Source organism: Dendrobates tinctorius, unplaced genomic scaffold (genome assembly GCF_039654945.1).
Source record: "Dendrobates tinctorius isolate UK_male_01 unplaced genomic scaffold, ASM3965494v1 ptg000035l, whole genome shotgun sequence".
NCBI classification, from domain to species: Eukaryota; Metazoa; Chordata; class Amphibia; order Anura; family Dendrobatidae; genus Dendrobates; species Dendrobates tinctorius.
In genome coordinates, this window is record NW_027361703.1 from 43853270 (window position 1) to 43880604 (window position 27335).

Below are 27335 nucleotides of genomic sequence, written 5' to 3' on the forward strand. Positions count from 1 at the left end.
CGGAATCTCGTCTTCATAAAATCAAGCAGGGGGGCCGGCCGGCTGAGGAGTACTGCTCAGAGTTCTGGAGGTGGGCCACTGACACGCAGTGGAACGACCCTGCCCTTAGGAGCTATTTTTGTCAGGGTCTGTCACCTAGCCTGCACGATACTCTGGTGCAGTACGCTGCCCCTAGGTCGTTGGTAGCCACCATGTCCCTTGCTATCCAGTTGGATAGATGTCTCAGAGAGAGGCTTACACCAAATCTGCCACCTATTGTCCTTTCTAGAGATGAGGGTACACCGGTGCAGACGGACGAACTCATGCAGGTGGGAGGAGTTGCATATCAAACGGGGTTGCCTGCGGTTTGCCGTGGTATGGGGGTATGTTTCTACTGTGGGCACACTGGTCATTTCATCAATGTCTGCCCAGATCGCGCCAAGCTACCTACGCCATCTCAGAAGCCGCATCCCCCTGGTCGTGTGGAGGGAGGCGACCAGGGTGTGTATATTTCTTCCATTTTTGCTTCAGTGTTCCTTACCCGCGGAAGTGTTGGTTGGTGGGGTAACTGAGAATATACCGGTGCTGGTGGATAGTGGAGCTGGAGTCAGTTTAGTGGATTCTCACTTTGTCCAGACCCATGGCCTGATGAGTAGGACACTGGTGAAACCCCTAAGCGTTCAGGCCATTGACTCTGTCCCACTCAGCCAGGGAAGAGCGACCCAAGTCGTAGATGATATACACCTGCATATAGAAATTCGTCATGAAGAGTCCGTGTCATGCTATGTCTTGGAGGGAATGCCAACTCCCATCCTTTTAGGCCTCCCTTGGTTGAAAAGACACAACTCGGTCATAGATTGGCAGTCCAGCGAAATAGTCAGCTGGGACCAGTCATGTAGGGACTGCTGCCCGGGAGGTACGATCTCTGCTGTCCTTCTACAACCTACCCCTTCTCTCTGCTGCCAGGGAGTAGGGGCAAGAGTCATCCCTTACCACAAGTTAACCCTGAATTGTTGGAGTCCTCTTGTGCACAGTGGAGGTATGAGTTTGGTGACACAGGAGGGTCGCCTATGTTGTTGGTTCCTTAAAGAGTTCACCATCTTGTGGCAAACGTGTGTGTGGAAATAAACGTTCAAGTCCGGACCTGTGTTTGAACGAGTACGTGTGGGTATTCCCCAAAAACATCAGGTGGAATTGTGCTTCTGGGACCTGGGGTTCTAGGGTGATTGGGCCGTATCGGGTGTTAGCCATTCTTGGCCTGGGGACTTTTCAGCTGGAGTTACCCCCAGTAATGCACATACACAACTCCTTCCACATGTCGGCGCTCTGGAGATTTGTGGCGCCTCCAGAGCCTACGTTATTGTCATCACCATCGGGCTGCGTTCGCTGTAAACGTGAGGATCAGGTGACGGCAGAGGTGAACTCTGGTGGATCGAGGCGTCCTCAGCATATGTCATTTTCTGGTGAGGTCTGGTGTTGAGGGTCCAAAGTCCTCTCATTGAAAGTAGGGTGCTGAATTGTAAAAATCTGTCTTGTAGTTCTTGTTTAATCTATGTTTTCTGTTTTGAGTTAATGAGATGCTCGTGGGCGGGCATTTTTTTTGGTGCTCTGGCCTCAACATCATCATCATCCTGGGTTTAAATGACAGGTCACTGAACCTTCAGTGACCTGCCTCCTAATCTAAATACTGCCCCTGCACATATAATATGCCGGTCTTCAAAAAAAAAAAAATGCTGCTTCAGCAAAATGTCGCTCCTGCATTGGTTCTCGAAACACAGTGGGTGGTGCATGCACAGATTGAGCGCATCGCTTGCTGATAGATGCTACTGAGCATACGCCACTGTCTGCACCAGTTTGTTGAAGCAACATTTTTCATTAGTTTTTTTGAAGACCAGAATATTAAATGCGCAGGTGCAGTATTTAAAATAGGGTTCAGTGACCTGTCATTTAAACCCAGAACGATGACAATGAGGCCAGAACACCAAAAAAAGACCCTCCCACAGGCCGCCCTGGAGCAACGAGCATCTCATTAACTGAAAACTACAAACACAGATTAAACAAGAACCACAAGACTAATTTCTTCAACCCAGGTATAATTTTAATCAGTGTTATAGCTCCAATCTGACAATGCCTGTAGTTTAGTTAGCAAAATCTTGTTGACAGGTTTGCTTTAATATATTGCAGTCATCATATTATATAGCAGTTACTATATATGTATTGTGTACTTACAATTGCTAGTTTTTCCTCTTTTTCCTAGCTAATTTGTCTTTTCTTTGCTTTATGTAAACCAGAGTAAGACAGAAATGTGAATATAGTTCATTGTGTTCTGCATACATGTGATCAATGCCTCATTCAGCAGCGCGGATAATATCCACATTTCTCTCTTAGGCTAGTTTCACACTAGCGTTCTTGGGCGCAGCGCAGGCCGCCGCTAAGTCCCGGCCCTGGCCGCGCCCCCTCCTGTCAGTTCCTCCTCTGATCGCATGAGGCTACATGCGATCAGCGTATCCTATATTTAGCGTTGGATACTCTGATCGTGCGCTGGTCTGATTTTGCTGGCGCTGCGCCCTTTTGGCGCTTCGCGCAGCGCACAAAAACGCACTGTGTTGCATTTCTGTGCTCTGGCCCAGCGCCAAAAGGGCGCAGTGCCAGCAAAATCAGACCAGTGCATGGTCAGCGCACGATCAGCGTATCCAACGCTAAATAAAGGATACACTGATCGCATGCAGCCTCATGCGATCAGAGGAGGAACTGACCGGAGGGGGCGCGGGGCTTAGCGGCAGCCCTGCGCTGCGCCCAAGAACGCTAGTGTGAAACTAGCCTTACTCTGGTTTTGATACGGTCTCTTGTTCCTGCATTTATCATCCACCTCTGCAACTCCTGATCCAGCTGCTCTCCTCCTTCCCGTCAGGGACTTTTGCAGTGACTCTTACAGGGAAAATTGACCTCCTGATTCTATATAGCGCTTAGAAGGTTTCAGCCGGTCAGTTTTTAATCATGTGACGTCATAGACCTAATGGAAAAGACAAGAATTAGGTGGGTAAAGGGCCAAATGAACCATTGTAAGTACACAGTGCTGTATGATATGATGATTACACTATATTAAGAGCATACAAATTTTGATGGCAGTGCTCCTTTAAGAATTTATTCTTTTTTTTTTTTATTGATTCGGATTATATTTCAAACTATCTGTGTTAGAATCAGAAAACTACGAAAGCTATGAGCTGGTGTATATTTCTGCTATAATGTATACTACTCTCTGAGATTATAGCAAATATATTGGCTGTGCTTTACCTCTTCTCTTCTGTTAAAGGGGTTGTCCTTGAGAGAATCTTTTGTGCTGTGAGGATTTTCTCTGATGGCGGCGCCGGGAGCAATTTGCATACTTCCGGCCACATTCCGACTAGACTGTATTTGACCTTGCTAAATACACTTGCATTCGGTGAAGCTGTGCTCATCTAGTTGGCAAATCATACTTTTCCCGTCTCCCATGACGGCACACATGAGAGAGGGGATCCGCCCAGTCAGGACAGGAACCCTACTGAAGATAAAAGGGCGGTACCTCTCCCTCGCTTCAGTTGGGTTTCCTGTCCTGACAGGGACCCGTGCTGAAGACAGCAGGTCACACTTACCTGCCCCTCTCCCGTGCCGGCATAGAAGATCAGGCTGGGCTCCTGAGCGCTGGGCGTCGGGATGGAGGAAGCGCCGTCCGCGGGTCCTCCGGGGCTCAGCGTCCGAGCGGGCGCAGGAACAGCACGGCGGGGGTCCTGGGGCTCTGCCGTGGCTGCCGCGCTGCCCTCTCCCCCTCTGCCGGTGATCCCGAGCGCTGAGGGAGCGGCCGCTTCCGGGTCGCGCTCCTCTGACGTCACGCGCAGGGCACGCTGGGGAAGGGGCGTGCCCGTGTGACGTCGGAGGCGGCGCCGACAATCCAAGATGGCGGCGCCCATGGTGAAGAACGCCGATCGGTGGAGAGAGATCCCGGCGGTATGGCAGGGGGGGGAGGGGCTGTGGGGGTAACCGGAGGAGGCGGAGAGTGCAGTGAATCAGGGGGATGACCACAGAAGACGCACTCATGCCCAAGGCTTCACAATGGAAGTGGGGCAAGACGAGCAGCGTCAGCAGCAGCGTCAGCAGCAGCAACAGCAGCAGCGTCAGCAGCAAGACCTCTCGCCAGATGCCAGGCCGAGCCGCCAACATACCAGAAGGCTCAAGTGGTGGGAGCGGCAGTCATAAGCGCAATCGGCATGACTCTGGGACGTCCAGGAGAAACGTCACGAGTGCATCTGAGGAGCCTCCGAGATCGGTACCCCTGATTGACAGCGGTGGTGAGTGATCTACGTGAATGTCACCCTTATGGTAATGGGGTTCCATTTTTTCTGTTTGATCACTAGGGGGCGAGGAAGGCCAGCAGCAAAACCAAAAATAGAGAATGCGCCCTATGTAAAAACCCGCTGGCAGATCAGTGGCAGAAAGATCTCTGCGCTGACTGTATTAACAGGACTATACAGGAGGAGACCCCTGATTTGGTGACTAGTCTGAAGGAGTTAATACATCAGGAGGTGAAAGGTTCCCTAAAGGCGGCCCTTAAAAAGAAAAGAAACCGTAAAAGGAGCTCCGATTCAGAGGCCTCGCCAAAGCAGAAGGGGCGGGATAGATCTTTGTCCCCCTCCACCTCCTCTTCCTCCACGCAGTCCTCAGAATCCTCCTCGGACAGCGATATAGGCGGCCGTCCATGTTTTCCAACGGAGGACGTAGAAAAACTGGTCAAGGCCATTAGAGCTACAATGGGCCTTAAAGAAGAAAAAACTCCCAAATCATTAGAGGATGTAATGTTTGGAGGACTGGAGGAAAGGCGAAAGCGTACCTTCCCTGTAAATGATAAAATAAAAGCGCTAATTGACAGGGAATGGAAAAAGACAGAGCGGTCAGGGGGCTTACCTTCCACATCAAAGAGGAGGTACCCCTTTGACCAGAAGGACTCAGAAACCTGGGAAAAAGTCCCAAAAATTGATGGGGCTGTAGCCAGATCCTCAAAAAAGGTATCCTAGGAAACCAATAACATCCCAAATCTACGGTAGAACGTGGAAAAAGTTCCTAGACTTCCTGGGGGAACCTTTAGGGGATGTTGCTCCAGTGGGACCTATCCTAGAGTTCTTACAGTCGGGGCTGCAACTAGGGTTAGCCACTAACACACTCAAAGTCCAAGTCTCAGCTTTGATCTGTCTTCCTCTACTGACCTAACCTTTGGTAGAAGGGTGCTGCAAGCGGTGGTCCCTCCCTAAGGTGTCTTATTCTACAAAAGTCTCTCATGTGTGCCGTCATGGGAGACGGGAAAACACCAAGGTTACTTACCGGTAGCCGGTTTTTCCGGAGCCCATGACGGCACCTGTATATTCCCCCCCCTTTTCACTCCTTTGGTGTGCACTATAGTTTGGGTGTTTCTTTAGTTAGATATAATGTGGTGATAGTTTTACCATGTGTACTAACCCGGGGGGCCTCTCATGCTCTGTAAACCAACTGAAGCGAGGGAGAGGTACCTCCCTTTTATCTTCAGTAGGGTTCCTGTCCTGACTGGGCGGATCCCCTCTCTCATGTGTGCCGTCATGGGCTCCGGAAAAACCGGCTACCGGTAAGTAACCTTGGTGTTTCGGTCACACTGTGTGAGGATTCACAAGTTTGCAGTCACATAGAGTGCCTGCAGACTTGTACTTCAAGACCTGACAGCCCCTTTAAGTCCCGCTCACTTTCAAGAATAGGGGCAGGACCAATGTAAAAATGGCGAAAGTCACAAAACTTTTGTGCAACTCTGATATATGGAAGCCAAAATCTAGAGTAAAAAATGTTAGTAATTCCATCCTATGTAATTTATATTTTTTCTTGTCCATTTTCACATAATTCCTTTTTGTTTGTCATTCTTCCTAGCCAATGACATTTACATTGGTCATATAATTGCATCTATACACTCCTCAATATTGGCATTGCAGTATTGAAAACGAAAAGTCTTGAAATGTTGGAAATCATAGGATGAATTAGACATATTAATTATATGTAAATGACAAAAAAATGGAAACTAAATTTTCAAATTACCTCAATCTACTCAGTATCGAGTATGAGCACCATATGCAGAAGTACACTCAATAAATGAGATTACTAATGCACACTGAATGCACTTGGGTAAATCGTCAAGATCTGCTTCTGGCAGCTTCCTTTGCATTTGCAATGACATCTCAGATGTACGCGATGTGTGACAAGTACCAAAATGCTTCAGGCTATATTAGCACGCCTAGAATCGTGTTCTGAGTCGCATAGACTTGCACTTAAACATTTAAAAAGTGACCTCCAATCCACACAGTAGACACTGTGCGATTCAGCAAGTTACAAATGTGGTGATGTTACACCGGAGCAGAATTGGTAACTGCAGAAGACAGTGCCAGTGAAATATTGCAATAAACTGTTTGTGTACACATAACTGTACTTGTGTCAGTGTTCTACATTTATCCTCTTCATTAAAGTTGCTATCTTGTATGTATAAGGTGCGGTAAAATAGAAATGTGTGGCCATTTTCAGATTCGTCTATGATTGGGTCTACACTGGTGTCTTAAGAGATGCTTGTAAAGAATTTATGATCCAGGTGAATGAAGACTTCCTCGGGTTTAGAGGTATCGTATTCTGTATCCACTGGTAATTGCTTTTATCGTTCTAATTTCTGGTCCGTTTTTTTTCCTCCTCGTTATTTTTATTTTTTTTTTTCATTTCTTTTAGACAAACGTTATTGGACCCATGGATATGTTTTGGTCTCAAAAGATGTAGAAGATTGTGTTCCAGTCTTTTTGAAGCATCTAGCTAATGAAATATACATGTGTGGGAAAACTATAAATTTATTGAAAGTGTGCTGCCCCAAGGTGGGTACCAATGCCTACATTATTAGCTGGCTTTTTATTTATGATGTAGGTAAATAAAAAGTGAAGCATTTGATCATTATGCTTTTTCTTTCAGCATTACATTTGCTGGTCTGATATTCCTGTGCCTCGCATATCGGTTACCTTCTCCTTAGAGGAATTAAAGGAAATCAGAAAAGACTGTGCAGTCTATATAGCCAGAATGGAAAGAATTGCGCGGCAAAGCAGCATCAGTAAAGAGGAGAAGGTAACCATTCAACGGAAATTTCTTAATTTTAAATTTTTTTTTTTGCTTTTAGTTTCAGATTTTCAGACCAGATTTAGTTGTTTCCCATGAATGGCTTTTAGTAAAGTAATTATGAGCAATGTATACTCAATGGCAAATGGTCAACAGTAGCGCGTGTGAAATCATATGCGCCCCATGTCTTTCTTCCATTTTTTATATAATTCCAGTAAGCCCCTCTCTTTTATTTTCTGTTTAAATTCACCTCTTTAAAATCATTTATTTAGTTTAGCCAAGGATATGCAAATCAGTGGGCTAATAGCCAAGGGGGTTGTTCTCCCCCAATCTAATCCTACTAATGATATTGGGCCTTTGTGCATCGCCGCCGGCTCTTTGCAAATCTCGCCCCACTTGCGATTGCCATCCTCTCTAGCATGGCAAAATGGAGCCAGGAGGGAGTACTGTCCCCAGACTTCATCTGCGCACTGCACATGCCCAAGGAGGGCACAGTGATGATGAAATCTGCTGTCTATGGAGGAGCCAAAGTCCACACCAATCAGGAGAGCAATGTAAGGATATCTGTTTTACAGCACCACTTTTTATATTTGTATATATACACATATGCCCGAGAGAATGATAGTCGCACGCATGCTCGAGATATACAAACAGCTGGCGGTGGGCCTTCTCTTGAAAATTGTAACTCAGGCCCACAGTAACATAACTTGATTTGTAAAACAATTAGCCCAGTAGAAGGAAACGTCCCCTTAATTAGTTTCTGTTTTGCATATCTCTGACCAAATTGAATAAATTATTTTGTGGACATTAATTAAACATAAAACACAAAAAAATATGCTTTGTGGAAGCGGTATAAAGAGTGGGATAAAGACATGGGGAACCTGTAAAATTCCCTTTTAAAAGGGTTGTTGTCTCTCTGTAAATGTTATTTTCCCTTCCCAACCACAGCAACAAGGAGAGAGAGATCTGCTCCCAAGTAGAGAGAGAGAGCTGCTCCCAAGGAGAGAGAGAGATCTGCTCCCAAGAGCAGGAAACCTACAGCTTTAAAAGACGGTGCCTCTCTATGTGCTTCATTGGTTTCCTGTCCTAGAGAGAGACCTACAGTTCCCCAGCGTCTGCCAGGTGGGAAAGAGAACTCTTAACTGGGGCATCTGGTCCCAGCAGAAGATTCGCGAGAAGCGGGAGCTCGGAGGGGCTCGGTGTAGAGGTGGTGGACGTCACTTAAGGGGTAACGGCCTGGTTTGGTACAGTGTTTCCACTGGAGGCAGAAAACCAGTGTAGCATCTCCAGAGGGAGGGAGCATGGCCTGAAATGACGCAGGGGGGGAATATACCTGGTGGCAGTCCGGGGGGGGGGAGAACAAGGCCTGGGATGGCGCGGTACTCCCTGCAGCCCTCTATGAAAGGAGGAAGTGGAGAGATCACTTCCAGGGTCTAGGTGGTGTAATTTCGGCAGGAGGAGTATAAATTCATGTCCTCTTGGCAAAATCATCCTAGCTGGAGGAATATTCCAAAATGGATTACAGCAACCAGCCAGGAGAGCCTATGGAAGAAGCAACATCGCCGACCTTGGTAGTTTCCGGGCCAGGTGGAGTGAGTCCAGGGGTTCCCATGCAACAGCTTATCCTAATGCCTGTATGTTTACTCATATGTTTTATAGGACAAGCCTGGGAAGGCACAGACCAAAAGAAAACCTAATACAGAATGTGAATTCTATAAAAGTAAATTGTCATCTGCATATTGTAAAAGATTATGCCAAGATTGAATGAGGGAATCTCCTTCCCTTATGCAAAGTATGAAATTGTTGATCAAGCTGGAAATTAAAAATTCATTAGAGGGGTTCAATGGGCCCAACACATCTTCATGGAAGGAAAAAAACATATTAGACTCTAGCCCAGAAGATGAGGTTGAAAACTGGGTACTAGTGGGGATCTCATCCTCCTACTCAGAAAAAAGCCTTGCTTTCCCACAGAAAAACAGATAAACTGTTGAAAGCAGGTAGAGCAACAATGAGAGTAGAAAAGATAAAAGACAAATTCCATGCAAGACATAATGTTTGGGGGCCTAGACGTTTGTAAGCATAAATGTTTTCTCGTCCACAAAAAACATAGCTTCTCTGATTAAATGGAAATAAACAGATACCGTTTTTATCTCAAGAGAAATTAAAAGGAAATATCCCTTCGAGCAGGAGGTCTTAGAGATCTGGTATAAGGTCCCTAAAATTAATGTTGTAGCCTCTAAGTATCCCGCAATGCTGCACTCCCTTTTGATTTTGCAGGTCTTTTGAAGGACCCTTTAGATAGGAAAGCACAAAGTTTTCTAAAGAAGGCCTGGGAATCGGGGCCGACAGCCTCTTAAGCCCAACATAGCCCAACATGTGCCTTAATCAACTAGAATCCCTGATTAGAAACAAGTGTCCGAGGAACCAATTGGTTGCAAGCCTCTCAACTATCGTGAAGTCGGTAGATTTCCTGGCAGACACGTCTGTGGATGCAGTTAGGCTTACGGCTTCCACATGCTCATTTTTTAACTTGACCGGAAGGGCTTTTTAACTTAAGAACTGAATAGCAGATTTTCAGTCTAAATACAGGCTCTGTGGTATCCCATGTGACGGTGAATTCCTTTTCAGTTCAACACTGGTTGAAATCTTGGACAAGACCACAGGTGCAAAAAAGGATTTCGCACTACCCAGCATTCCTAAGTTGAAAACATCCTTTCGACCATCGAGAAAGAACAGAAGTCATGTGCACGAGACAAAGGACCCTAAAATGGAAGGGGTCCAGGAACAGAGGAAAGAACTCCATAGGGGATGGTTTTATGTTTTTTTTTTTTTAAATCGGTGCTTCCCCCATGAGATTTGGGAGACAATGACGCCAGAACCTAGGTAGGGGAAGACTAAAAGTATTTCTTCCTGCCTGGGAAAATATATCTTGTAGTCTGTGTTTTGGAGACCATAGGTGAAGGGTTAAAACTAGAGTTTGGTACCCTTGCCGCAGACAGGTTCATGGTCACACAAGACCAGTGCTCAAAGTATTGGTCAACAGGCCCTAGAAGGGGGAAGTCTTATCGCTAATAGGGAAGGGAGTACTTACCTCGGTCCCAGAAGGAGACATGGGAAAAGGTTTTTACAGTCCTCTCTTTTTTAAGACGGAAACCTATCCTTCAGGGTGATTAATAAACCTGAAAAATGTAAACAAATTTTTAATAACAAAACATTTCAAAATGAAAACATGAAAGAACAATGTGCCATAAAGCTAGCTCTACTAGAAGCTCTGCCAGGATCAAGGGGCCACCATGTAAAAGTGTTGTCAGACAACAGGACAGCCATGGCTTATGTGAAAAAACAAGGGGGCACAAGGTCTAAAACACTCATGAGAGGTAAGAGAGATAATTGCCTTGGTCAAAGGAAATTTTTGTTTGCTGTCACTAAGTTACCTAAAAGGGAAAGAAAACTTAGAAGCGGACTACCTCAGCTGACACAAAAAAAAAAAAACCCCAGGGTGAGTGGAACTAAACCCAGTAAAATTCCAGTAAATCACTCGCAGATGAGGGGAACCATTAATAGGCCTGTTTGCAAACCGAACAAACAAAAAGGTTGGAAGTTTTTTTTTTCCCTTTTTTTTCCCCTTAATTCAAGTGAATTTCCCCCATGCTTGCCCTCCTCCAAAAGTGGCCCAGGGGTTTAGTCTATTCCTTCTCTCCCATTTCACTGATTCACTGATCCTAATAGTGCTGAGGAAAATTCGGACAGATATAGTGGAAGTAGAACTAATTTCACCTTTATTGCCCAAAAAGACTCTGGTTTATGTGGCTACACTGATGGCAGTGAGGGACCCATGTGGTTCTTCCAGAGGACTCAAACCTACTTTCTCATTGGCCAATCCTGCATCCCAACATGAGCGGTCTACATCTGACAATGTGTTTGAGCGACAGTTTTAAGCGACCAGGGAATTCTCAAAAAACGTAATATCTATCCTCATGAACTCTAGGAAGAAGATCACTTCTAATATATATGCTAGAGTTTGGAGGAAATTCCTATATGCAAATAGCCTCTTCAGAGAGGAAGAGGACTTGAACTTTGTAGTGCCACCTGTTGGATGCAGCATTCCTACAAGTCACTATCGACCCTTTAAAGGGGTTGTCCACTACTTTAATTAAACCCCCCAATGTATCCCCCCGGGTCCCCTAATGAATTTTGTAAATACCTTATGTTGCATATACTGCCTGTGAGCGGCGCTATCCGTGGCCGCTCACTGGCAGCACGTGACCCAGCACTGAAGTCACGTCAAGTGATGCGTGACTCAGCGCTGGGTCCCCGCGATGACTGCTGGGTTGTGAGCGGGGTTACCCCCCGCGTCACACCCAGCATTCACCGCGCGCTTTCTCAATGAATGGGCGCGCGGTGGATGCCGGGTGTGATGTGGGGGGATAACCCCGCCCACAGCCTGGCAGCCAGCGCGGAAGGAGGAAGAGGGACCCCCGGCTGCTGCCAGCACTTGATGGAACGTCAGCGGAAGCAAGAGCCAGCTGCAACCAGGTGTCACGTGCTGCCTTTGAGCAGCCAGCGATAGCGCCGCTAACAGGCAGTATAGGCAACATGAGGTATTTACAAAATTCATTAGGGGCCCCGGGGGGATACATTTGGGGGTTAATTTAAAGTAGTGGACAACCCCTTTAACGAGTCTTGCAAAATGACTTGGGATAAAAGCCAAATCAGAATCTCAATTTGCAGAGACGGTGTTTTGGGCTATTGCCCCTCGTCACTGCAAAGTATAAGAACCGATTTGACTAGATGAGAGGAAATTTAGGAAATTCCTAAATTTTTCATGGTTAATTCATTTTAAAAATAATCCTGTTCCCTGGTCCGTCATTCTGGAATTCCTACAAAAAGGGCTGGAAAAGGATCTTAAATTGAATACCCTTAAAGTCCAGATTTTGGCCCTGGTGATTTAGCAGATCACCCTTTGATAATAAAGTTTATTAAAGTAGTGGGTCGGTCCAGTATACTGCCTCAGCCACAAACTTTCTCCTTTGGGGTTTCAACCTAGTCCTGAAAGCCTTGACCAGAGCCCCATTCGAACCATTATCTGAATGCACAAACAAGGATACTAACCATTAAGACTGTATCCTTTTAGTCGCCCTTACATCAGCCAGAAGGATTGGAGAATTGCAGGCTGTCAGCAAACAAACCCTTTATGCATTTCCTTCTAGAATGTCATACTCGGACTTGAATCAGCCTTCCTAGCTAAAGTGGCCTAAATTTTTCATAGGTCCCAAGAGATGGTACTACCTTCATTCTGCAATAACCCCAAGAATGAAATGGATAGAGAATTTCACACCTAAGACGTTAGGAGGTATCTTCTTCAAAATATTAAATCTACCGGAAATTTCAGAAATTCTACCTTTCTTTTTGATTCTGTTTCAGGGTCATTGCAGGTGACAGGCAGGATAAAAAAAAATGTCAAAACGGGATTTTCACTGGCATACACGGCAGGGGCCTAAAAACTTGGGAGCAGACTCCATCAGGGCTCCATCCACATCTTGGACAGCGTAGGCTAATGCCTCTCTCTAGCAGATTTGTAGGGCTGCTACGTGGTGCTCACCTTCCACCCTTTTATGTGGTGTTCACCTTCTACCCTTTTTAGGCACTATAGGTTGGACTTGGGCTTTATTGACCTTTCTTTTGGGAGGAAAGTCCTTTCCAAGGTGGTCCCTCCTTATGGGATTCCACTGTAATCTCTCCATGGTGCTTTCGTGGGAAGGGAAAAATGATTACTTACCAGTAATTGGATTTTCCAGACCCATGATAGCACCCTTTATTTTTCCCTCCTTCCTAAGGCTGCTTTCACATATCAGTTTTTTGCCATTAGTCACAGTCCGTTGGCTCGACGGATCCGTCGAAGATTGTGTTAAACTGATGCGTCACATCCGTTTTTTCTTCCGTTTTTTGACGGATCCGTTTTTTAAAAACGCCCACAGACAGACTGATCAATAGATAGATATGGGATAGATAGAATACATAGATATATCTATGGATATATCCATAGATATCTATAAATAAAAAATATTATTCATTAATAAACATCAGCCTTGATATTACTTATCTATCTATATCCATAGATATATCAAAAGATAGATATATCTATGGATATATCCAGAGATATATCTATGGATGTATTTATGGATAGATCTATAGATATCCATAGATATATCTCTGGCTATATCTATAGATATATCTGTCTCTTGATATATCTATAGATAGATAAATAATAGCAAGACCGATGTTTATTAATGAACAATATTTTTTATTAAAAAAAAAAATGGCGTGGGCTCCCGCGCAATTTTCTGCGCTATAGGGGGAAAGCCGACAGCTGGGGGTCAATATTTGTAGCCTGGGAAGGGGGATAATACCCATGGCCCCTTCCCAGGCTATGAATATCAGCCCGCAGCTGTCTGCATAGCCTTTACTGGTTATTAAAATAGGAGGACCCTAAAAAAAATGACGTAGGGTCCCCCTATATTTTATAACTAGAAAGGCTACGCAGACAGCTGCGGGCTGATATTCATAGCCTGGGAAGGGCCCATGGATATTGGCCCCCTCCCCGGCTACAAATACCAGCCCGAAGTCGCCCCAGAAATGGTGCATCTATAAGATGCGCCAATTCTGGCACTTGGCCTCTCTCTTCCCACTGCCGTGTAGCGGTGGCATATGGGGTAATAAGTGGTTAATGTCACCTTGCTATTGTAAGATGACATTAAGCCCCGTTAATAATGGAGAGGCGTCAATAAAATGCCTATCCATTATTAATCTTACATTCATAAAGAGTTAAAAAAACACACATATAAGAAATAAGTATTTTAATGAAATAAAACACGACACATTTTTTTCAGAATTTTTATTTTACGCCTATCCATTCGAAGCCATCGATCACCTGCAAAAAAATAAAAAAACAAACCAACAATATACTCCCTGTCTGACGTAATCCCATTAATAACGATTGTCCCACGACGATCTCCCCTATAAAGAGGTCACATCAGCAGATGTGACCACTCTATAGGCCTTCAATGACACACTGACCGGAGATAAACCTCCGGCCGTGTGTCATCTGAGACTGATGGCAAAAACTGATGTATGAAAGGGGCCTTAGTCTTCCTATTTTCTGTGGTGGCGTGTTAGAGGTTGACTCACAGTTTCTATATATAGAAAAGTGGTGGTAAAAATACAAGAGCATATTTATATTGCCAAACATGTATATATTTATGTGTCTATTAAACTAACCTGAAAACTTCTCATGCGCTGTAAACCACTGAATCATATAGAGAGGCTCCGTCTTTTAAAGCTATAGGTTTCCTGTCGTTGGGGTTGGATCCTCTCTCCATGGTGCTGTTGAGGGTCTGGAAAATCCAAATACCAGTAAGTACCATTTTCCCAGGTATAGGTTATTTTTCTAAAGAAACAAACCACGCTGTGCTTGCCTTACCCTAGTCCAGCTTTGGAAAAAACAACACATAAAAGAAACTGCCTTACCAACACCAGGTCAGATTGCAAATGCACTTGCAGGATGCAGCAGACCCCTCTAATAAAGGCCAGGGCAGCAAAGGTGCAAAATACTGATGGAGCAACCACTCACAAACCTACCAATTCATGGAGTGGGAGTGTCTGTGTAGTATTAAAAAAGCACACAGATGAGGCATAAGGTGCCAGTCACAAGGGTACGTAAGATGCACAGTATCTGGCTTACAGCCTATTGATGACGTCCATACTATTACATCAGGCGGGTTGCCCAGCACTGTACAAGTGGAGAGGCACCGTAGTAAACCCAACCAACAAAAAAGGGTCTGGCTGCTTCCTGCATAAAAATGAAAAAATGCAATGAAAAATGATGTATAAAAGAAGAAGGAAATAAATTGGCTTCAAAGCTGACATCATGTCATAAACGCAACAGACAATCGGTGATCAGCCCTGAGTGGACTCTTCGGATTTATTAATCTTTGGCATGTCAATTTACACATGGGCATTTTGTGGCTTAGCACTGGTCATAGAATAGGAACCTGTATGTTTCTTACTGTTTTCCGTTTGTACTGTAAACGTTACGCCAAAAAGCTAAAAGGTGGTAAACTGTAGAGTGATTTTGTACCATAAAAATTAGCTTTTATTTAAAATACATACCGTAATTGTAGTTATTGTGTTGCTGTGTTTTAGGAGTTACAAGTGGAAATTGCAAAGCAGGACTTAATTATTCAGGCTCGTGAAACATCAGAAAAACTTCTAGAAGAATATAGAGGTTTGATACTTGAACCTATCAAAGCCATTTTTTTTAGTATTTTTTATTTTTTCGTTTCTTTAACTTTGCTTCTTTTATTTATTTGTCTAAACGCTGTGTCTAACATCATGTCCTCACTATATCTGAAACTGAACCTGTCAAAGACTGAACTCCTTGTGTTTCTTCCCGCTACTAATGTACCTATACCCGACATTGCCATTTCCGTGTGTGGTTCCACTATTACTCCCCAGCAACATGCCCGCTTTCTTGGGGTCATACTTGACTCCGAGCTTTCCTTTGCCCCCCACATTCGATCACTGGCTCACTCTTGTCATCTGCACCTGAAAAACATTTCTAGAATTCGACCTTTTCTTACTTTTGACTCCGCAAAAACTCTTGCTGTTTCTCTTATTAATTCTCGTCTCGACTATTGTATCTCTCTTCTAATCGGTCTCCCTCTTACCAAACTCTCCCCTCTCCAATCTGTCTTGAATGCTGCAGCCAGGATCATATTCCTCACCAATCGTTACACCAATGCCTCTACCTTGTGCCAGTCATTACACTGGCTACCCATCCACTCCAGAATTCAGTATAAACTTATTACCCTCACCCACAAAGCCCTCCATGGCTTAGCACCACCCTACATCTCCTCCCTTGTTTCAGCATACCACCCTACCCGCGCCCTCCGTTCTGTTGATGACCTGAGGTTAGCATCCTCAATAATCAGAACCTCCCACTCCCGTCTCCAAGACTTTACACGTGCTGCGCCAATTGTTTGGAATGCACTTCCCAGGTTAAAACGATTAGTCCCCAATCTCCACAATTTTAAGCGTGCCCCGAAAATGCAGTTATTCAGACTGGCCTACCGCCTCAACACATTAACCTAATCTATCCCTGGGTGGCACAGTCAAAAGTTTTACCATAACCAGGTTCCCCGCATCATGTTCCCACATGCTTTATGCATCCATTAGCCCTCTGTGTTTGTACTGTTACACACTTAACATTATGGCTGGTCCATACAATGAGGGCAATTGTTACCACCCACCTTTCGTGTCTACCTCTTTCCTCATAGATTGTAAGCTTGTGAGCAGGGCCCTCATTCCTCTTGGTATTTGTTATAATCTATGTGATTATTGTTATGCTGTAATGTCTATTGTCTGTACAAATCCCCTCTGAAATGTAAAGTGCTGCGGAATATGTCAGCGCTATAGAAATAAAATTTATTATTTATAATTATTATTATTATTATTTATTTTATTTTAGATCAGCAGATAGCAGTGAGAATATCTTCAGACTCTAGAAAGAGGGAATTGTTTCAGAAGCTGAAGGAACAATTTGAGAAAGATAAAAAGGTAAGATTAAATTATGGGAGTGCTCCTTGTAGAAAGGATGATATACCATGCCTCATTTTTCTCCCTAGCAGATTAACATGGTTCTGTCACCACTTAAATAGATTTGTTACCAGTTGCTTTGGTCTTCCATCCTTGTGACCACCAGCGATCACTAAAATGAAGAGATTTTAGCACTTGTCCAAGAAGTACTGCATAAAGTAGAGAGTGGTAATGATACCATTATTATTTGTAAAATTTATTGCAACCTTTCAATTTTGAACAAAGAGACGACTTGCAGCCAAACAGGAAGAAACTGATGATGACTTCAGCTATGCTCGGGAGCTACGTGATCGTGAGAAAAGATTAAAGGCATTGGAAGAGGAACTAGAATTGAAAGCAAGGTAGACTATTTCATTGTACCATTGATGTGCATACTTATCTTTTGTATAAATTCTGTCATCTTGCAAGTCATTTTTATCTCCCACCAGAATGCTGTTTTTTGCCTGTTTTTTTTCTTTTCAAGGTTTGTTGCACGTATAATATATTGATATTGATGGGATATGCTTAAAATATGGGATCAGTGTCGTCTTCCACCTTTGTCCCCCACCCATTTCTAGAACAGGAGACGCGTTACACTACTTGCAATTCTGAGATGTGTTAACAAGAAAGCTTCTTTCCGTTAGAAAATGCAATAAGCAATTATTAATGTCCATGAACTTAAATGGGTTTGAGTTTTAATATATAATTTGTCCAATTGGAAAAAGAGACGACCTTTAACCCCATTCACCCTGAAGTCTGTTTTCACCTTCTTAACCAGGCCAATTTTTTCAGTTCTGACCACGATCCCTTTATGAGGTAAAAACTCTGGAACGCTTCAACGGATCTCACTGATTCGAAGATTGTTTTCTCGGGACATATTGTACTTCATTATGGTGCTAAAATTCAGAATATGAATATCAGAAATTTGATAAAAATTTTGCAGTTTTCAAACTTATTTTTTTTGCCCTTAAAACCAGGGCTGTGGAGTCAGAGTCGGTGCCCATTTTGGTGGAGTCGGTATAAAATGGACCGACTCCGACTCCTAAAATATATAGTAAATTGGGTACAGTAGTTCAATGCAGAATGTGCAGAATATTTTTTCATAGGAATTTGGGAAAGTTATGAAGTGTCTTATAAGTGGCTGTTCTATTCTTGATCTAAGGCTACATTCACACAAGAACAGGTTCTTGTTCTTGCTATTGTAACGGACAATGCTTCAAACATGATAAGTACAATTAAACTGATGAATAAGAGTAATGAACAACAGCTAGAAGAAAATTTAGGATTCAGTATGTTTGAGATGGAAGGCCACAGTGCTGTTCATGTAACTGAGGAACAAACAGATATTACAACAGAAGAACAGCAAAATTATACTTTAGAAATAGATGATCTTGTTGAAGGTGCTTCAAAACACTTTTATATTCATCACATGCGTTGTGTTGTGCACACGCTGCAGCTGGCAATAAGTGAAAGTCTGCAAGAGGGACATGCTCGAAATCTGATTGGAAAAGTGAGGAAATTGGTTATTGCCGCCAGAACCCATAGAATTGATTCCATCTTGACGAGACGTGCTGGGAAAGGGGCAATTGTCGATCAAGCCACTCGGTGGGGCAGCACTTATTTAATGATTGAGCGATTGCTTGAACTAAAACCGTTTCTTATAGATAGGGCGAACCCTCAGGTAACCCTAATTGAAGGTCAATGGACACAGGTGGCTGAATTGAAGGAATTGCTTAATCACCCATTTACAGTGACTAAAAAATTACAAGCTGAGGATTTAACTCCTGGCATTTTCATAAGGGAGTGGAAGAACTTGCTATTTTGCCTGTCCCAAAGAGGAGGTTTAATCGCAGATGGCATTTCTGCTTCAATGAAACGGAGAGAGACATAGCTATTGGAAAATAAAAATTTTTGTCAGCTGTTTATGTGGACCCAAGTCATCATATACTGCTTGATGATCAACAGCTTACTAAAGGAAAGAAGCTCTGACTGAGGTAGCAGTTAGGATGAGTGGCCTACAGGACTGACAGGCGCAAGAGGACTTTGGTCCTGACAGTGCTACTGCTGCCATATCTTCATCCTCATCAGATGAGGCGTTTGACTTTGACAAGTGTTTGGATGGCATTGGAGCAGGCAAAGCGTTGCCGCAAGGAAAAAGATTTCACTTTGTCTCCTATAGCAAGCAGATTGACCATATTTCAGCAAAATGTTTCACTTGCTCTCAAAGAAATAGAAAAATTCAACCGTTCATCAAAACTGACTGTGCATGAGGCAATTAATTTATACCTGGAAATTGTTAGAGATGTTGCCCATGTGGTTACGGCTTTGCCTGCAACCCAAGTTAGTGTAGAGAGGTTGTTCTCTGGCCATAGGTCATCTATGAAGGAGGATCTGATGGAGGCAATTCTATTTCTTAGACCAAATTCCTAGACTGCACAAATGTTATTTAGTATGTTTTTGTTGAAAACTGTTTTTAGCCACTTACATAGTTTATTACATAGTGTTTTATATATATATATATGTATATATATATATATATATATATATATATATAGTAAGGTAGCGCTTGTTATACTTGTTGGGGACACTCGCTTTGCTGCAGAAAACCAGGTCCGGCACGGGTTTTCCATAAAACAATAAGAGTCCAAGCGGTTTATTCAGGCATCATAAACCAAAGCCATATGCGACAGAAAGTTCATATTAAACAGCATAGCGTCCATGACAGAGCTTCCCTCTGTTAACCCTGTGATCACATAGGTTATACAATGTCCAGTATGCAGGCTCTCGCCTAACCACAGTTAGCTCACCCCGTGGCCGGGTTACCTCATAGCTGCTTCATACTTCAGACATTCATTCCCTCTCCCTGGGAACTGTCAGACACTTGCAGCCATTACTCACAGCGTCTCTACGTGCACTCAGCACATCAGCCAGGTGAGACCTTCCATATGGACCAACCGGGTCCAAGCATTCACTCATGTGACCTACTCTGGCCACCTTATATTGTCCGTAGCCACGCTCAGTGGATCACATGGCTATGACCTCATCACAGGTCCTTCAATCATTCACGCCCATATACTTTACTATGGCACTCTAGACACCCACCCCTAGGTGAGCTTGTAGGTGATTGATCCCACCTGTCTCATCAATCACCTGAAGGCTTCTCCCTAACACATTGGCATGAAAGATTAGCTCTGCTGATCAGCACATAATCAAGCCTTCATCCCAAGGCCACCTACCTTGGGATACATAACGATCCTTTAGCACCCTGCTCCTGTTACCACTCTGGACATGGCTATCCGTCAGTCCGTCCTGGGACACCCACACAGCGCCCCCTAGCGGACACAGTGGTCACTACACCACATACCTCCCCCCCCTCTATTCAAGCTTGTGGGGTTGAACACACAACATCACCCCGGGATCTCGAGAGCGGGCACTCATTACACCTTGCCCAATAGGTCGAGAGAACCGTCTCCATCTGTCATACGGCCTCATCCCTACGTTAGGCCTCCCCCGCCCCCAGCGGTCGGAATATCGGCCTTGATCTTTGGCCCTTCAGTCACAGTCTGTCTGCGTCATCAGACACTGTTTAGTCGTCACACTCCTCCAGTGCGCTCCGTCACCTCGTTTTCTGTCTATGTGTCTGGTAACAAATGGCACATCACTACGTCTAAGTTTGCTTTTCAGTGCATTAACCTCACGGTTCATTGCATCTGCTGTTTCTGTAGCATCCTCCAGTTCATGCTGTAATCTACGATGCAACGCATTGGCACGTTGAGCCTCTTTCTCCGCTTTTCCACCTGGCGCTTCAGCTGTTTCAGCCGAACATTATTTTTCTCCGCCTGGCCTTTGTACTGCTCAGAATTACGCCTTTCATCATTCATTTGCATTAGTACATCCTTCAGTTTTTTCTCCGCACGACATACTTGTTTGCTTGCAGATTGTCGCTCTTTAGTTTCAGCCTCCAGCTGTTCCTCCAGTTGTGCAACCTTTGCTCTTAACTCCTTATTCTGGCAATCTAATTGTTGACGGGCAGTCTCGTTCTTCTAAGCATTACTGCATTCTGCATTCAGATCAGTATTCATCTGGTCAACCTGAAGTGTGGCCTTTCTCATCCTGTCATTGGCTAATTCAACGTTGCCGTGTTCTTCCTTCAATTCTTCTTCAAGCTGTGCAATGCGAGACTCTAGATGCCTCTTTTCTTCCAAAGCCAGAGCATCTTTACCACTGTTGTTGGCAATTACATCAGCCAGTTCATCTCTTTCCTGCTGTGCTTGCCTTTTAGCACGCTCTGCAGCAGCAAGCTCCTCCTGCATATGGATCATCTCTGCTTCCATACTCTCCAGTTTCTTCTTTTCTTTACTCTGTTCATCACTTGGGTCTGGCCTCTGTAAGTCTTCGTCCCAGTTCTTCTCCCACAGAAGACCTCTTACCGTTTCTGTTAGTACTCGTACCTCCTCTCTGAGGGACTTATTCAGACCTTGCCACGTTGCCAGGTGATCTTTGAACTCGGAGACTTCCTTCTCTAGCTCTTCTAGTCTGTGCTCCCTTTCTCTCTGAGAGCCAGTCACCCCGATCATCCGAGTGAACCCTCCAGTTACCCTCTGACCGTGTGTCCGCTCCAGTCGTCTCATCTCCCAGCCCACCATCCGTCATGTCACGAGACGTCAGGTCCGTAAGTTGGGCAGATGTACCCCTTCTTCCGGTCACTCCTTCAACTGACTTGTCCACTTTAGCAAGTGTCACCGTGTCACTGTCTGCTAGCCCAACAGTAGAAATGTCTCCAACTCCTTGCTGTAGAGGAACTCCCCTCTCCCACAAGCCAGAGAACAGTCTAGAGTCGCGGCCTATAACCACTGGACAGGACAGATTTGGGACAATCGCTACATCCTGTCCCTCAATGTCCCAACCTGTCTCAAAGACTGCCCTGGTGACCAGGCACCTCTCAGTGCGCCCGTGTTGCAAGTAACCCCCATCTTTCTGCCGGGTATCTCGGGAGCAGCCCGCACTAGAGTCACCGGGCTCCCAGGGTCGACCAGACCAACTATATCTTCATTATCTATTTGGAGGCCACACCCCCTTGGCATCATGCCAGCTGGGTAGTTCACCAGGCAGATAGGACAGACATAGGACATTTGCTCCTGGCAACAGTTCATCTGTACCAGCTTTTTCACATTGGGATGCTCCGCTCCCATTCCCCGGGACTCGACCCCCTTTTGGGCGACTATCCCCTTTTGGGACTCCACCCCTTTTTGGGTTACCACCCCAATTGGGTCATCGCCTCCCTCTGAGACTCCACCCCTTTTTGGGTTACCACCCCAATTTGGGTCACCGCCCCCTTTCGGGATTTCCCCATGTCCTTTCTACAGGTCTCCTTAGACCACAGTTCACACCCAAAGCAGTTTGTCTTTAACGATACCACACAAGTTGTTGTTGGCACCACCACAGCTCCTGCTGTCACCGACCTCCGACACCTCCGGCTGCCGTTCACACACAGCTGCTGGTGTCACCTTCGTAACCCCGCCGAGTTACAGCAAGTCGCTTGTCAACTTCGTAACCCCGTCGTGTTACAGCAAGCCGCTTGTCACCTTCTTGACCCCACTGAGCCACAGCAAGCTGACTTGAAAGGAAAAAGAAAAAAACCCACACAACACAAAACTCACGTGTCCTGTCTGTGCTATTCAGGATGTCTGTGTCCTCCTGAGACCGTCCAACACACAGGGTGCACCGGTGCTATTCAGGGAGCCGACCCTCCTCCCAGTGTTTTCCAACACACCGGCCTCACCAGGTCCAGGGGCTCAACAGGTGCTCTTCAGGACATCTGTCTCCGCCTGAGACTGTCCAACACTCACGCCTCACCAGATCCAAGGTCACAGCACGTGCCCCAGGGATCCGATTCGTCTCCTAGAATCTCCCAACACTGACCTTCCAGGACCTCGCACACTGAACCCTCCAGGTACACCGTCTTTCTCACTGACCCCGGTCAGTACAACACGGACACCTGTCCATTACCTGTGTCGGCCACACACAGGTTCTCGGATACCTCTTATCCCCAGAGGCACCCTATAGCAATCAACAGTTTCTTTCACTGACCCCTGTCAGCACATCACACGGCTTTCACAACCGTCACCTGCAGGCCATGCAGGTTCTCGGACCCCTCTACCGCAGAGGTGTCCTATAAATCTCTTCCACTGATCCCGGTCAGCATATCACACAGCTTTCAAGACCGTCAGCCCTCCTGGCTCAGCGTTGCCAGCACTGCAACATGTGCTGTTTGAACCGTTGCCCTTAGCAGCCGAATTTTGCAGTCCTCGTCCATTGCCCCTAGCAACAAGGCTACAACACTGCCCTTTGCATTCTCCACCAATTGTAAGGTAGTGCTTGTTATACGTGCTGGGGACACTCGCTTTGCTGCAGAAAACCAGGTCCGGCACGGGTTTTCCATAAAACAATAACAGTCCTTGCGGTTTATTCAGGCATCTTAAACCAAAGGCATATGCAACAGAAAGTTCATATTAAACAGCATAGCGTCCATGACAGAGCTTCCCTCTGTTAACCCTGTGGTCACAACTTATACAATGTCCAGTACGTAGGCTCTCGCCTAACCACAGTTAGCTCATCCCGTGGCCAGGTTACCTCATAGCTGCTTCATACTTCAGACGTTCACTCCCTCTCCCTGGGAGCTGTCAGACACTTGCAGCCATTACAGCGTCTCCACGTGCACTCAGCATGTCAGCCAGGCTAGACCTTCCATATGGACCAACCGGGTCCAAGCATTCACTCATGTGACCTACTCTGGCCACCTTATATGGTCCGTAGCCACGCCCACCGGATCACATGGCTATGACCTCATCACAGGTCCTTCAATCATTCACGCACATATACTTTACTATGGCACTCTAGACACCCGCCCCTATGTGGGCTTGTAGGTGATTGATCCCACCTGTCTCATCAATCACCTGAAGGCTTCTCCCTAACACATTGGCACGAAAGACCAGCTCTGCTGTTCAGCACATAATCAAGCCTTCATCCCAAGGCCACCTACCTTGGGATACATAACGATCCTTTAGCACCCTGCTCCTGTTACCACTATGGACATGGCTATCCGTCAGTCCGTCCTGGGACACCCACGCAGCGCCCCCTAGCGGACAAAGGGTCACTACGCCACTATATATGTTGTAGATTGTGAGCCTTCGCGGGCAGGGTCCTCTCTCCTCCTGTACCAGTTACGACTTGTATTGTTTAACATTATTGTACTTGTTTTTATGTATACCCCTCCTTACATGTAAAGCGCCATGGAATAAATGGCGCTATAACAATAAATAATATATATATATATATATATATATATATATATACATACATATATATATATATATATATATATATATATATATATATATATATATATATATGTGTGTGTATATATATGTAATCGATATTGTATAGTGTATTACATTTTTACAGTTCATTACAGTTTTTTGTGTTCTAAAGTTGTATTCCAATAAATATATATTATGATCTAAATATCTTGTTTATTGTATCATAAAAATGATTAAATGTCTGATGCTCACATTGTACTACAATAAATTTTTTACTTAAATATAAGCAATATACAGTTAGGTCCATATATATTTGGACAGAGACAACATTTTTCTAATTTTGGTTCTAGACATTACCACAATGAATTTTAAACAAAACAATTCAGATGCAGTTGAAGTTCAGACTTTCAGCTTTCATTTGAGGGTATCCACATTAAAATTGGATGAAGGGTTTAGGAGTTACAGCTCCTTAACATGTGCCACCCTGTTTTTAAAGGGACCTAAAGTAATTGGTTTTTAAAGGGACCAAAAGTAATTGGACAATTGACTCCAAGGCTATTTCATGGACAGATGTGGGCAATCCCTTCGCTATGTCATTCTCAATTCAGCAGATAAAAGGCCTAGATTTGCCTCTTAACTTTCAGTGCAGCAAACTCACTCCAGAAGTTTATTGTGGATCTCTGAATGATCCAATGTTGTCCTAAATGACTAATGATGATAAATATAATTCACCTGTGTGTAATCAAGTCTCCGTATAAATGCATCTTCTCTGTGGTAGTCTCAGGGTTCTGTTTGATGCACAGAGAGCATCATGAAGACCAAGGAACACAAAGGCAGTTCCGTGATACTGTTGTGGAGAAGTTTAAAGCCAGATTTGGATACAAAATGACTTCCAAAACTTTAAAATCCCAGGCAGCACTGTGCAAGTGATCATATTGAAATGGAAGGAGTATCATACCACTGCAAATCTACCAAGACCCGGCCGTCCCTCTAAACTTTCATCTCAAACAAGGAGAAGACTGATCAGAGATGCAGCAAAGAGGCCCATGATCACTCTGGATGAACTGCAGAGATCTACAGCTGAGGTGGGACAGTCTGTCCATAGGACAACAATCAGTCGTGCACTGCACAAATCTGGCCTTTATGGAAGAGTGGCAAGAAGAAAGCCATTTCTCAAAGATATCCATAAAAAGTGTTGTTTAAAAGTTGGCAACAAGCCACCTGGGAGACACACCAAATATGTGGAAGAAGGTGCTCTGTTCAGATGAAACCAAAATCGAACTTTTTGGCAACAATGCAAAACGATATGTTTGGTGTAAAGGCAACACAGCTCAACACCCTGAACACACCATCCCCACTGTCAAACATGGTGGTGGCAGCACCATGGTTTGGGCCTGCTTTTCTTCAGCAGGGACAGGGAAAATGGTTAAAATTGATGGGAAGATGGATGGAGCCAAATACAAGACCATTCTTGAAGAAAACCTGTTGGAGTCTGCAAAAGACCTGAGACTGGGACGGAGATTTGTCTTCCAACAAGACAATGTCCCAAACATAAAGCAAAATCTATAATGGAATGGTTCACAAATAAAGGTATCCAGGTGTTAGAATGGCCAAGTCAAAGTCCAGACCTGAATCCAATCGAGAATCTGTGGAAAGAGCTGAAATCTGCTGTTCACAAACGATCTCCATCAAAGCTCACTGAGCGCAAGCTGTTTGCCAAGGAAGAATGGGCAAGAATTTCAGTCTTTCGATGTACAAAACTGATAGAGACATACCCCAAGCGACTTGCAGCTGTAATCACAGCAAAAGGTGGCGCAACAAAATATTAAGTTAAAGGGGGCCGAATAATATTGCACGCCCCACTTTTCAGTTTTTGAATTTCCACAAAAATTTAAAATAACCAATAACTTTCGTTCAACTTCACAATTGTGTCCCACTTGTTGTTGATTCTTCACCAAAAATGTACATTTGGTATCTTTATGTTTTAAGCATGATATGTGGGAAAAGGTTGAAAAGTTCCAGGTAGCCGAATACTTTCACAAGGCACTGTAGAGGCAGAGCTGAGCTATGCTGACAGGAAGGCCACTGAAAGAGCTTGTACTGCGCATGATTGGCTAGGAACACTGGGACTACAGCAAAATGGGGCAGATTTTAAAATGGGTTATACTGGCATAACTGAATAAATGTGTATAAGTTGTGATTTTGGGAATAAACCTATAATTCGCAGAGCCTCTCCACCCTCTGCATGCACAGTGTTCATATACTGAGGGATCTGCTGCCTTTCTGGTGTAAATACAGGAATAAGAAGCTTCAATGGAGAAGAAATCTGGAAGCTTGCATGGCCTGGTTTCAGCCACTAGCTATGATTTTGGAAACTTCCAGTATAGCATAGCCTAGGAGCTTTGAGAAGTCTCTGTTGTCTGTAGTGTACAAAGTACCTAAGAAATATTTAAAAAGAAAAAATAGTATCTGGAATGTTAGAAATACCTATTGACATCCATTTTAATTAAATTCTGAAAATTTGTCTGGCGTTTAAGGGGTTATCCCTTCTGCAAAGTATTAATGAATACTTTGCTGATTGCTGGGAGTCCCAGCAGTCAGACTCCCAGTGAGCAGCAAGTTATGCCTTTTAAATGCTGGTTTATGAGGTTTTTTTTTGCGATTTCACAAAGTGAATGAACGTCTGACCTCCATGATCATGCATACAAAGATAGCTGTCAGTCAATGAGTAACCTCCTGCTGTCTTGGTTTAGGGCAGTTGCGATCAGTCTGACCCGTCTTCATGTCTTGTATGCGTGTGATCAGTTGAACAGGATTGCTTTAATTTCTGACAAGAAGCATTATCTAGTAAATCCTTCTTGTGTCTCCCAGGCTTTATTATGACAGGTTTCATGGTGTACGTCCTGAATAAGGTCACCTTGACGCGGTGGGATGGCTTTTACCTTAATTTTTATTTAAAAAAAAAATGTTAACTAAGTACCCTGTGTTGTTTTCATAAACTAATTGCTATTTATTTATTTACTGCTGGGTATTTCCTTATTTTGTTTTCATATTGGGTTTTGTCAGTGTAGTTGCCAATGTGAACAGGCGCCTACATGTTTCATGCATACCAGCTTTAATCACAGTTAATTTCTTTTACGTTTTTTTTTTTCATTTGCTATAGCTGCATCATTTTTATTTTTTTTTTTTACGTATATAATTTTTCTAGCTCATAGCAGAAAGTAGGAAGAAAAATAGGAGATGTGCAAGGAATCTGTTGTAATGGAT

The 27335-nt window shown here is 44.3% G+C and overlaps 1 protein-coding gene across 3 annotated transcripts in view; it reads left to right on the forward strand.

Moving 5' to 3' along the window:
* The window catches only part of TUBGCP6 (tubulin gamma complex component 6), a 108892-nt gene that overhangs the window by 40458 nt on the left and 41099 nt on the right, over positions 1-27335 (forward strand). For all 3 annotated transcript variants that reach the window (XM_073573444.1, XM_073573446.1, XM_073573445.1), the window contains exons 9-14: positions 6547-6638; positions 6742-6881; positions 6976-7125; positions 15319-15400; positions 16643-16731; positions 16996-17111. In XM_073573444.1, coding sequence (XP_073429545.1) covers positions 6547-6638; positions 6742-6881; positions 6976-7125; positions 15319-15400; positions 16643-16731; positions 16996-17111 — 669 coding nt within the window. The remainder of the gene's footprint in view (positions 1-6546; positions 6639-6741; positions 6882-6975; positions 7126-15318; positions 15401-16642; positions 16732-16995; positions 17112-27335) is intronic.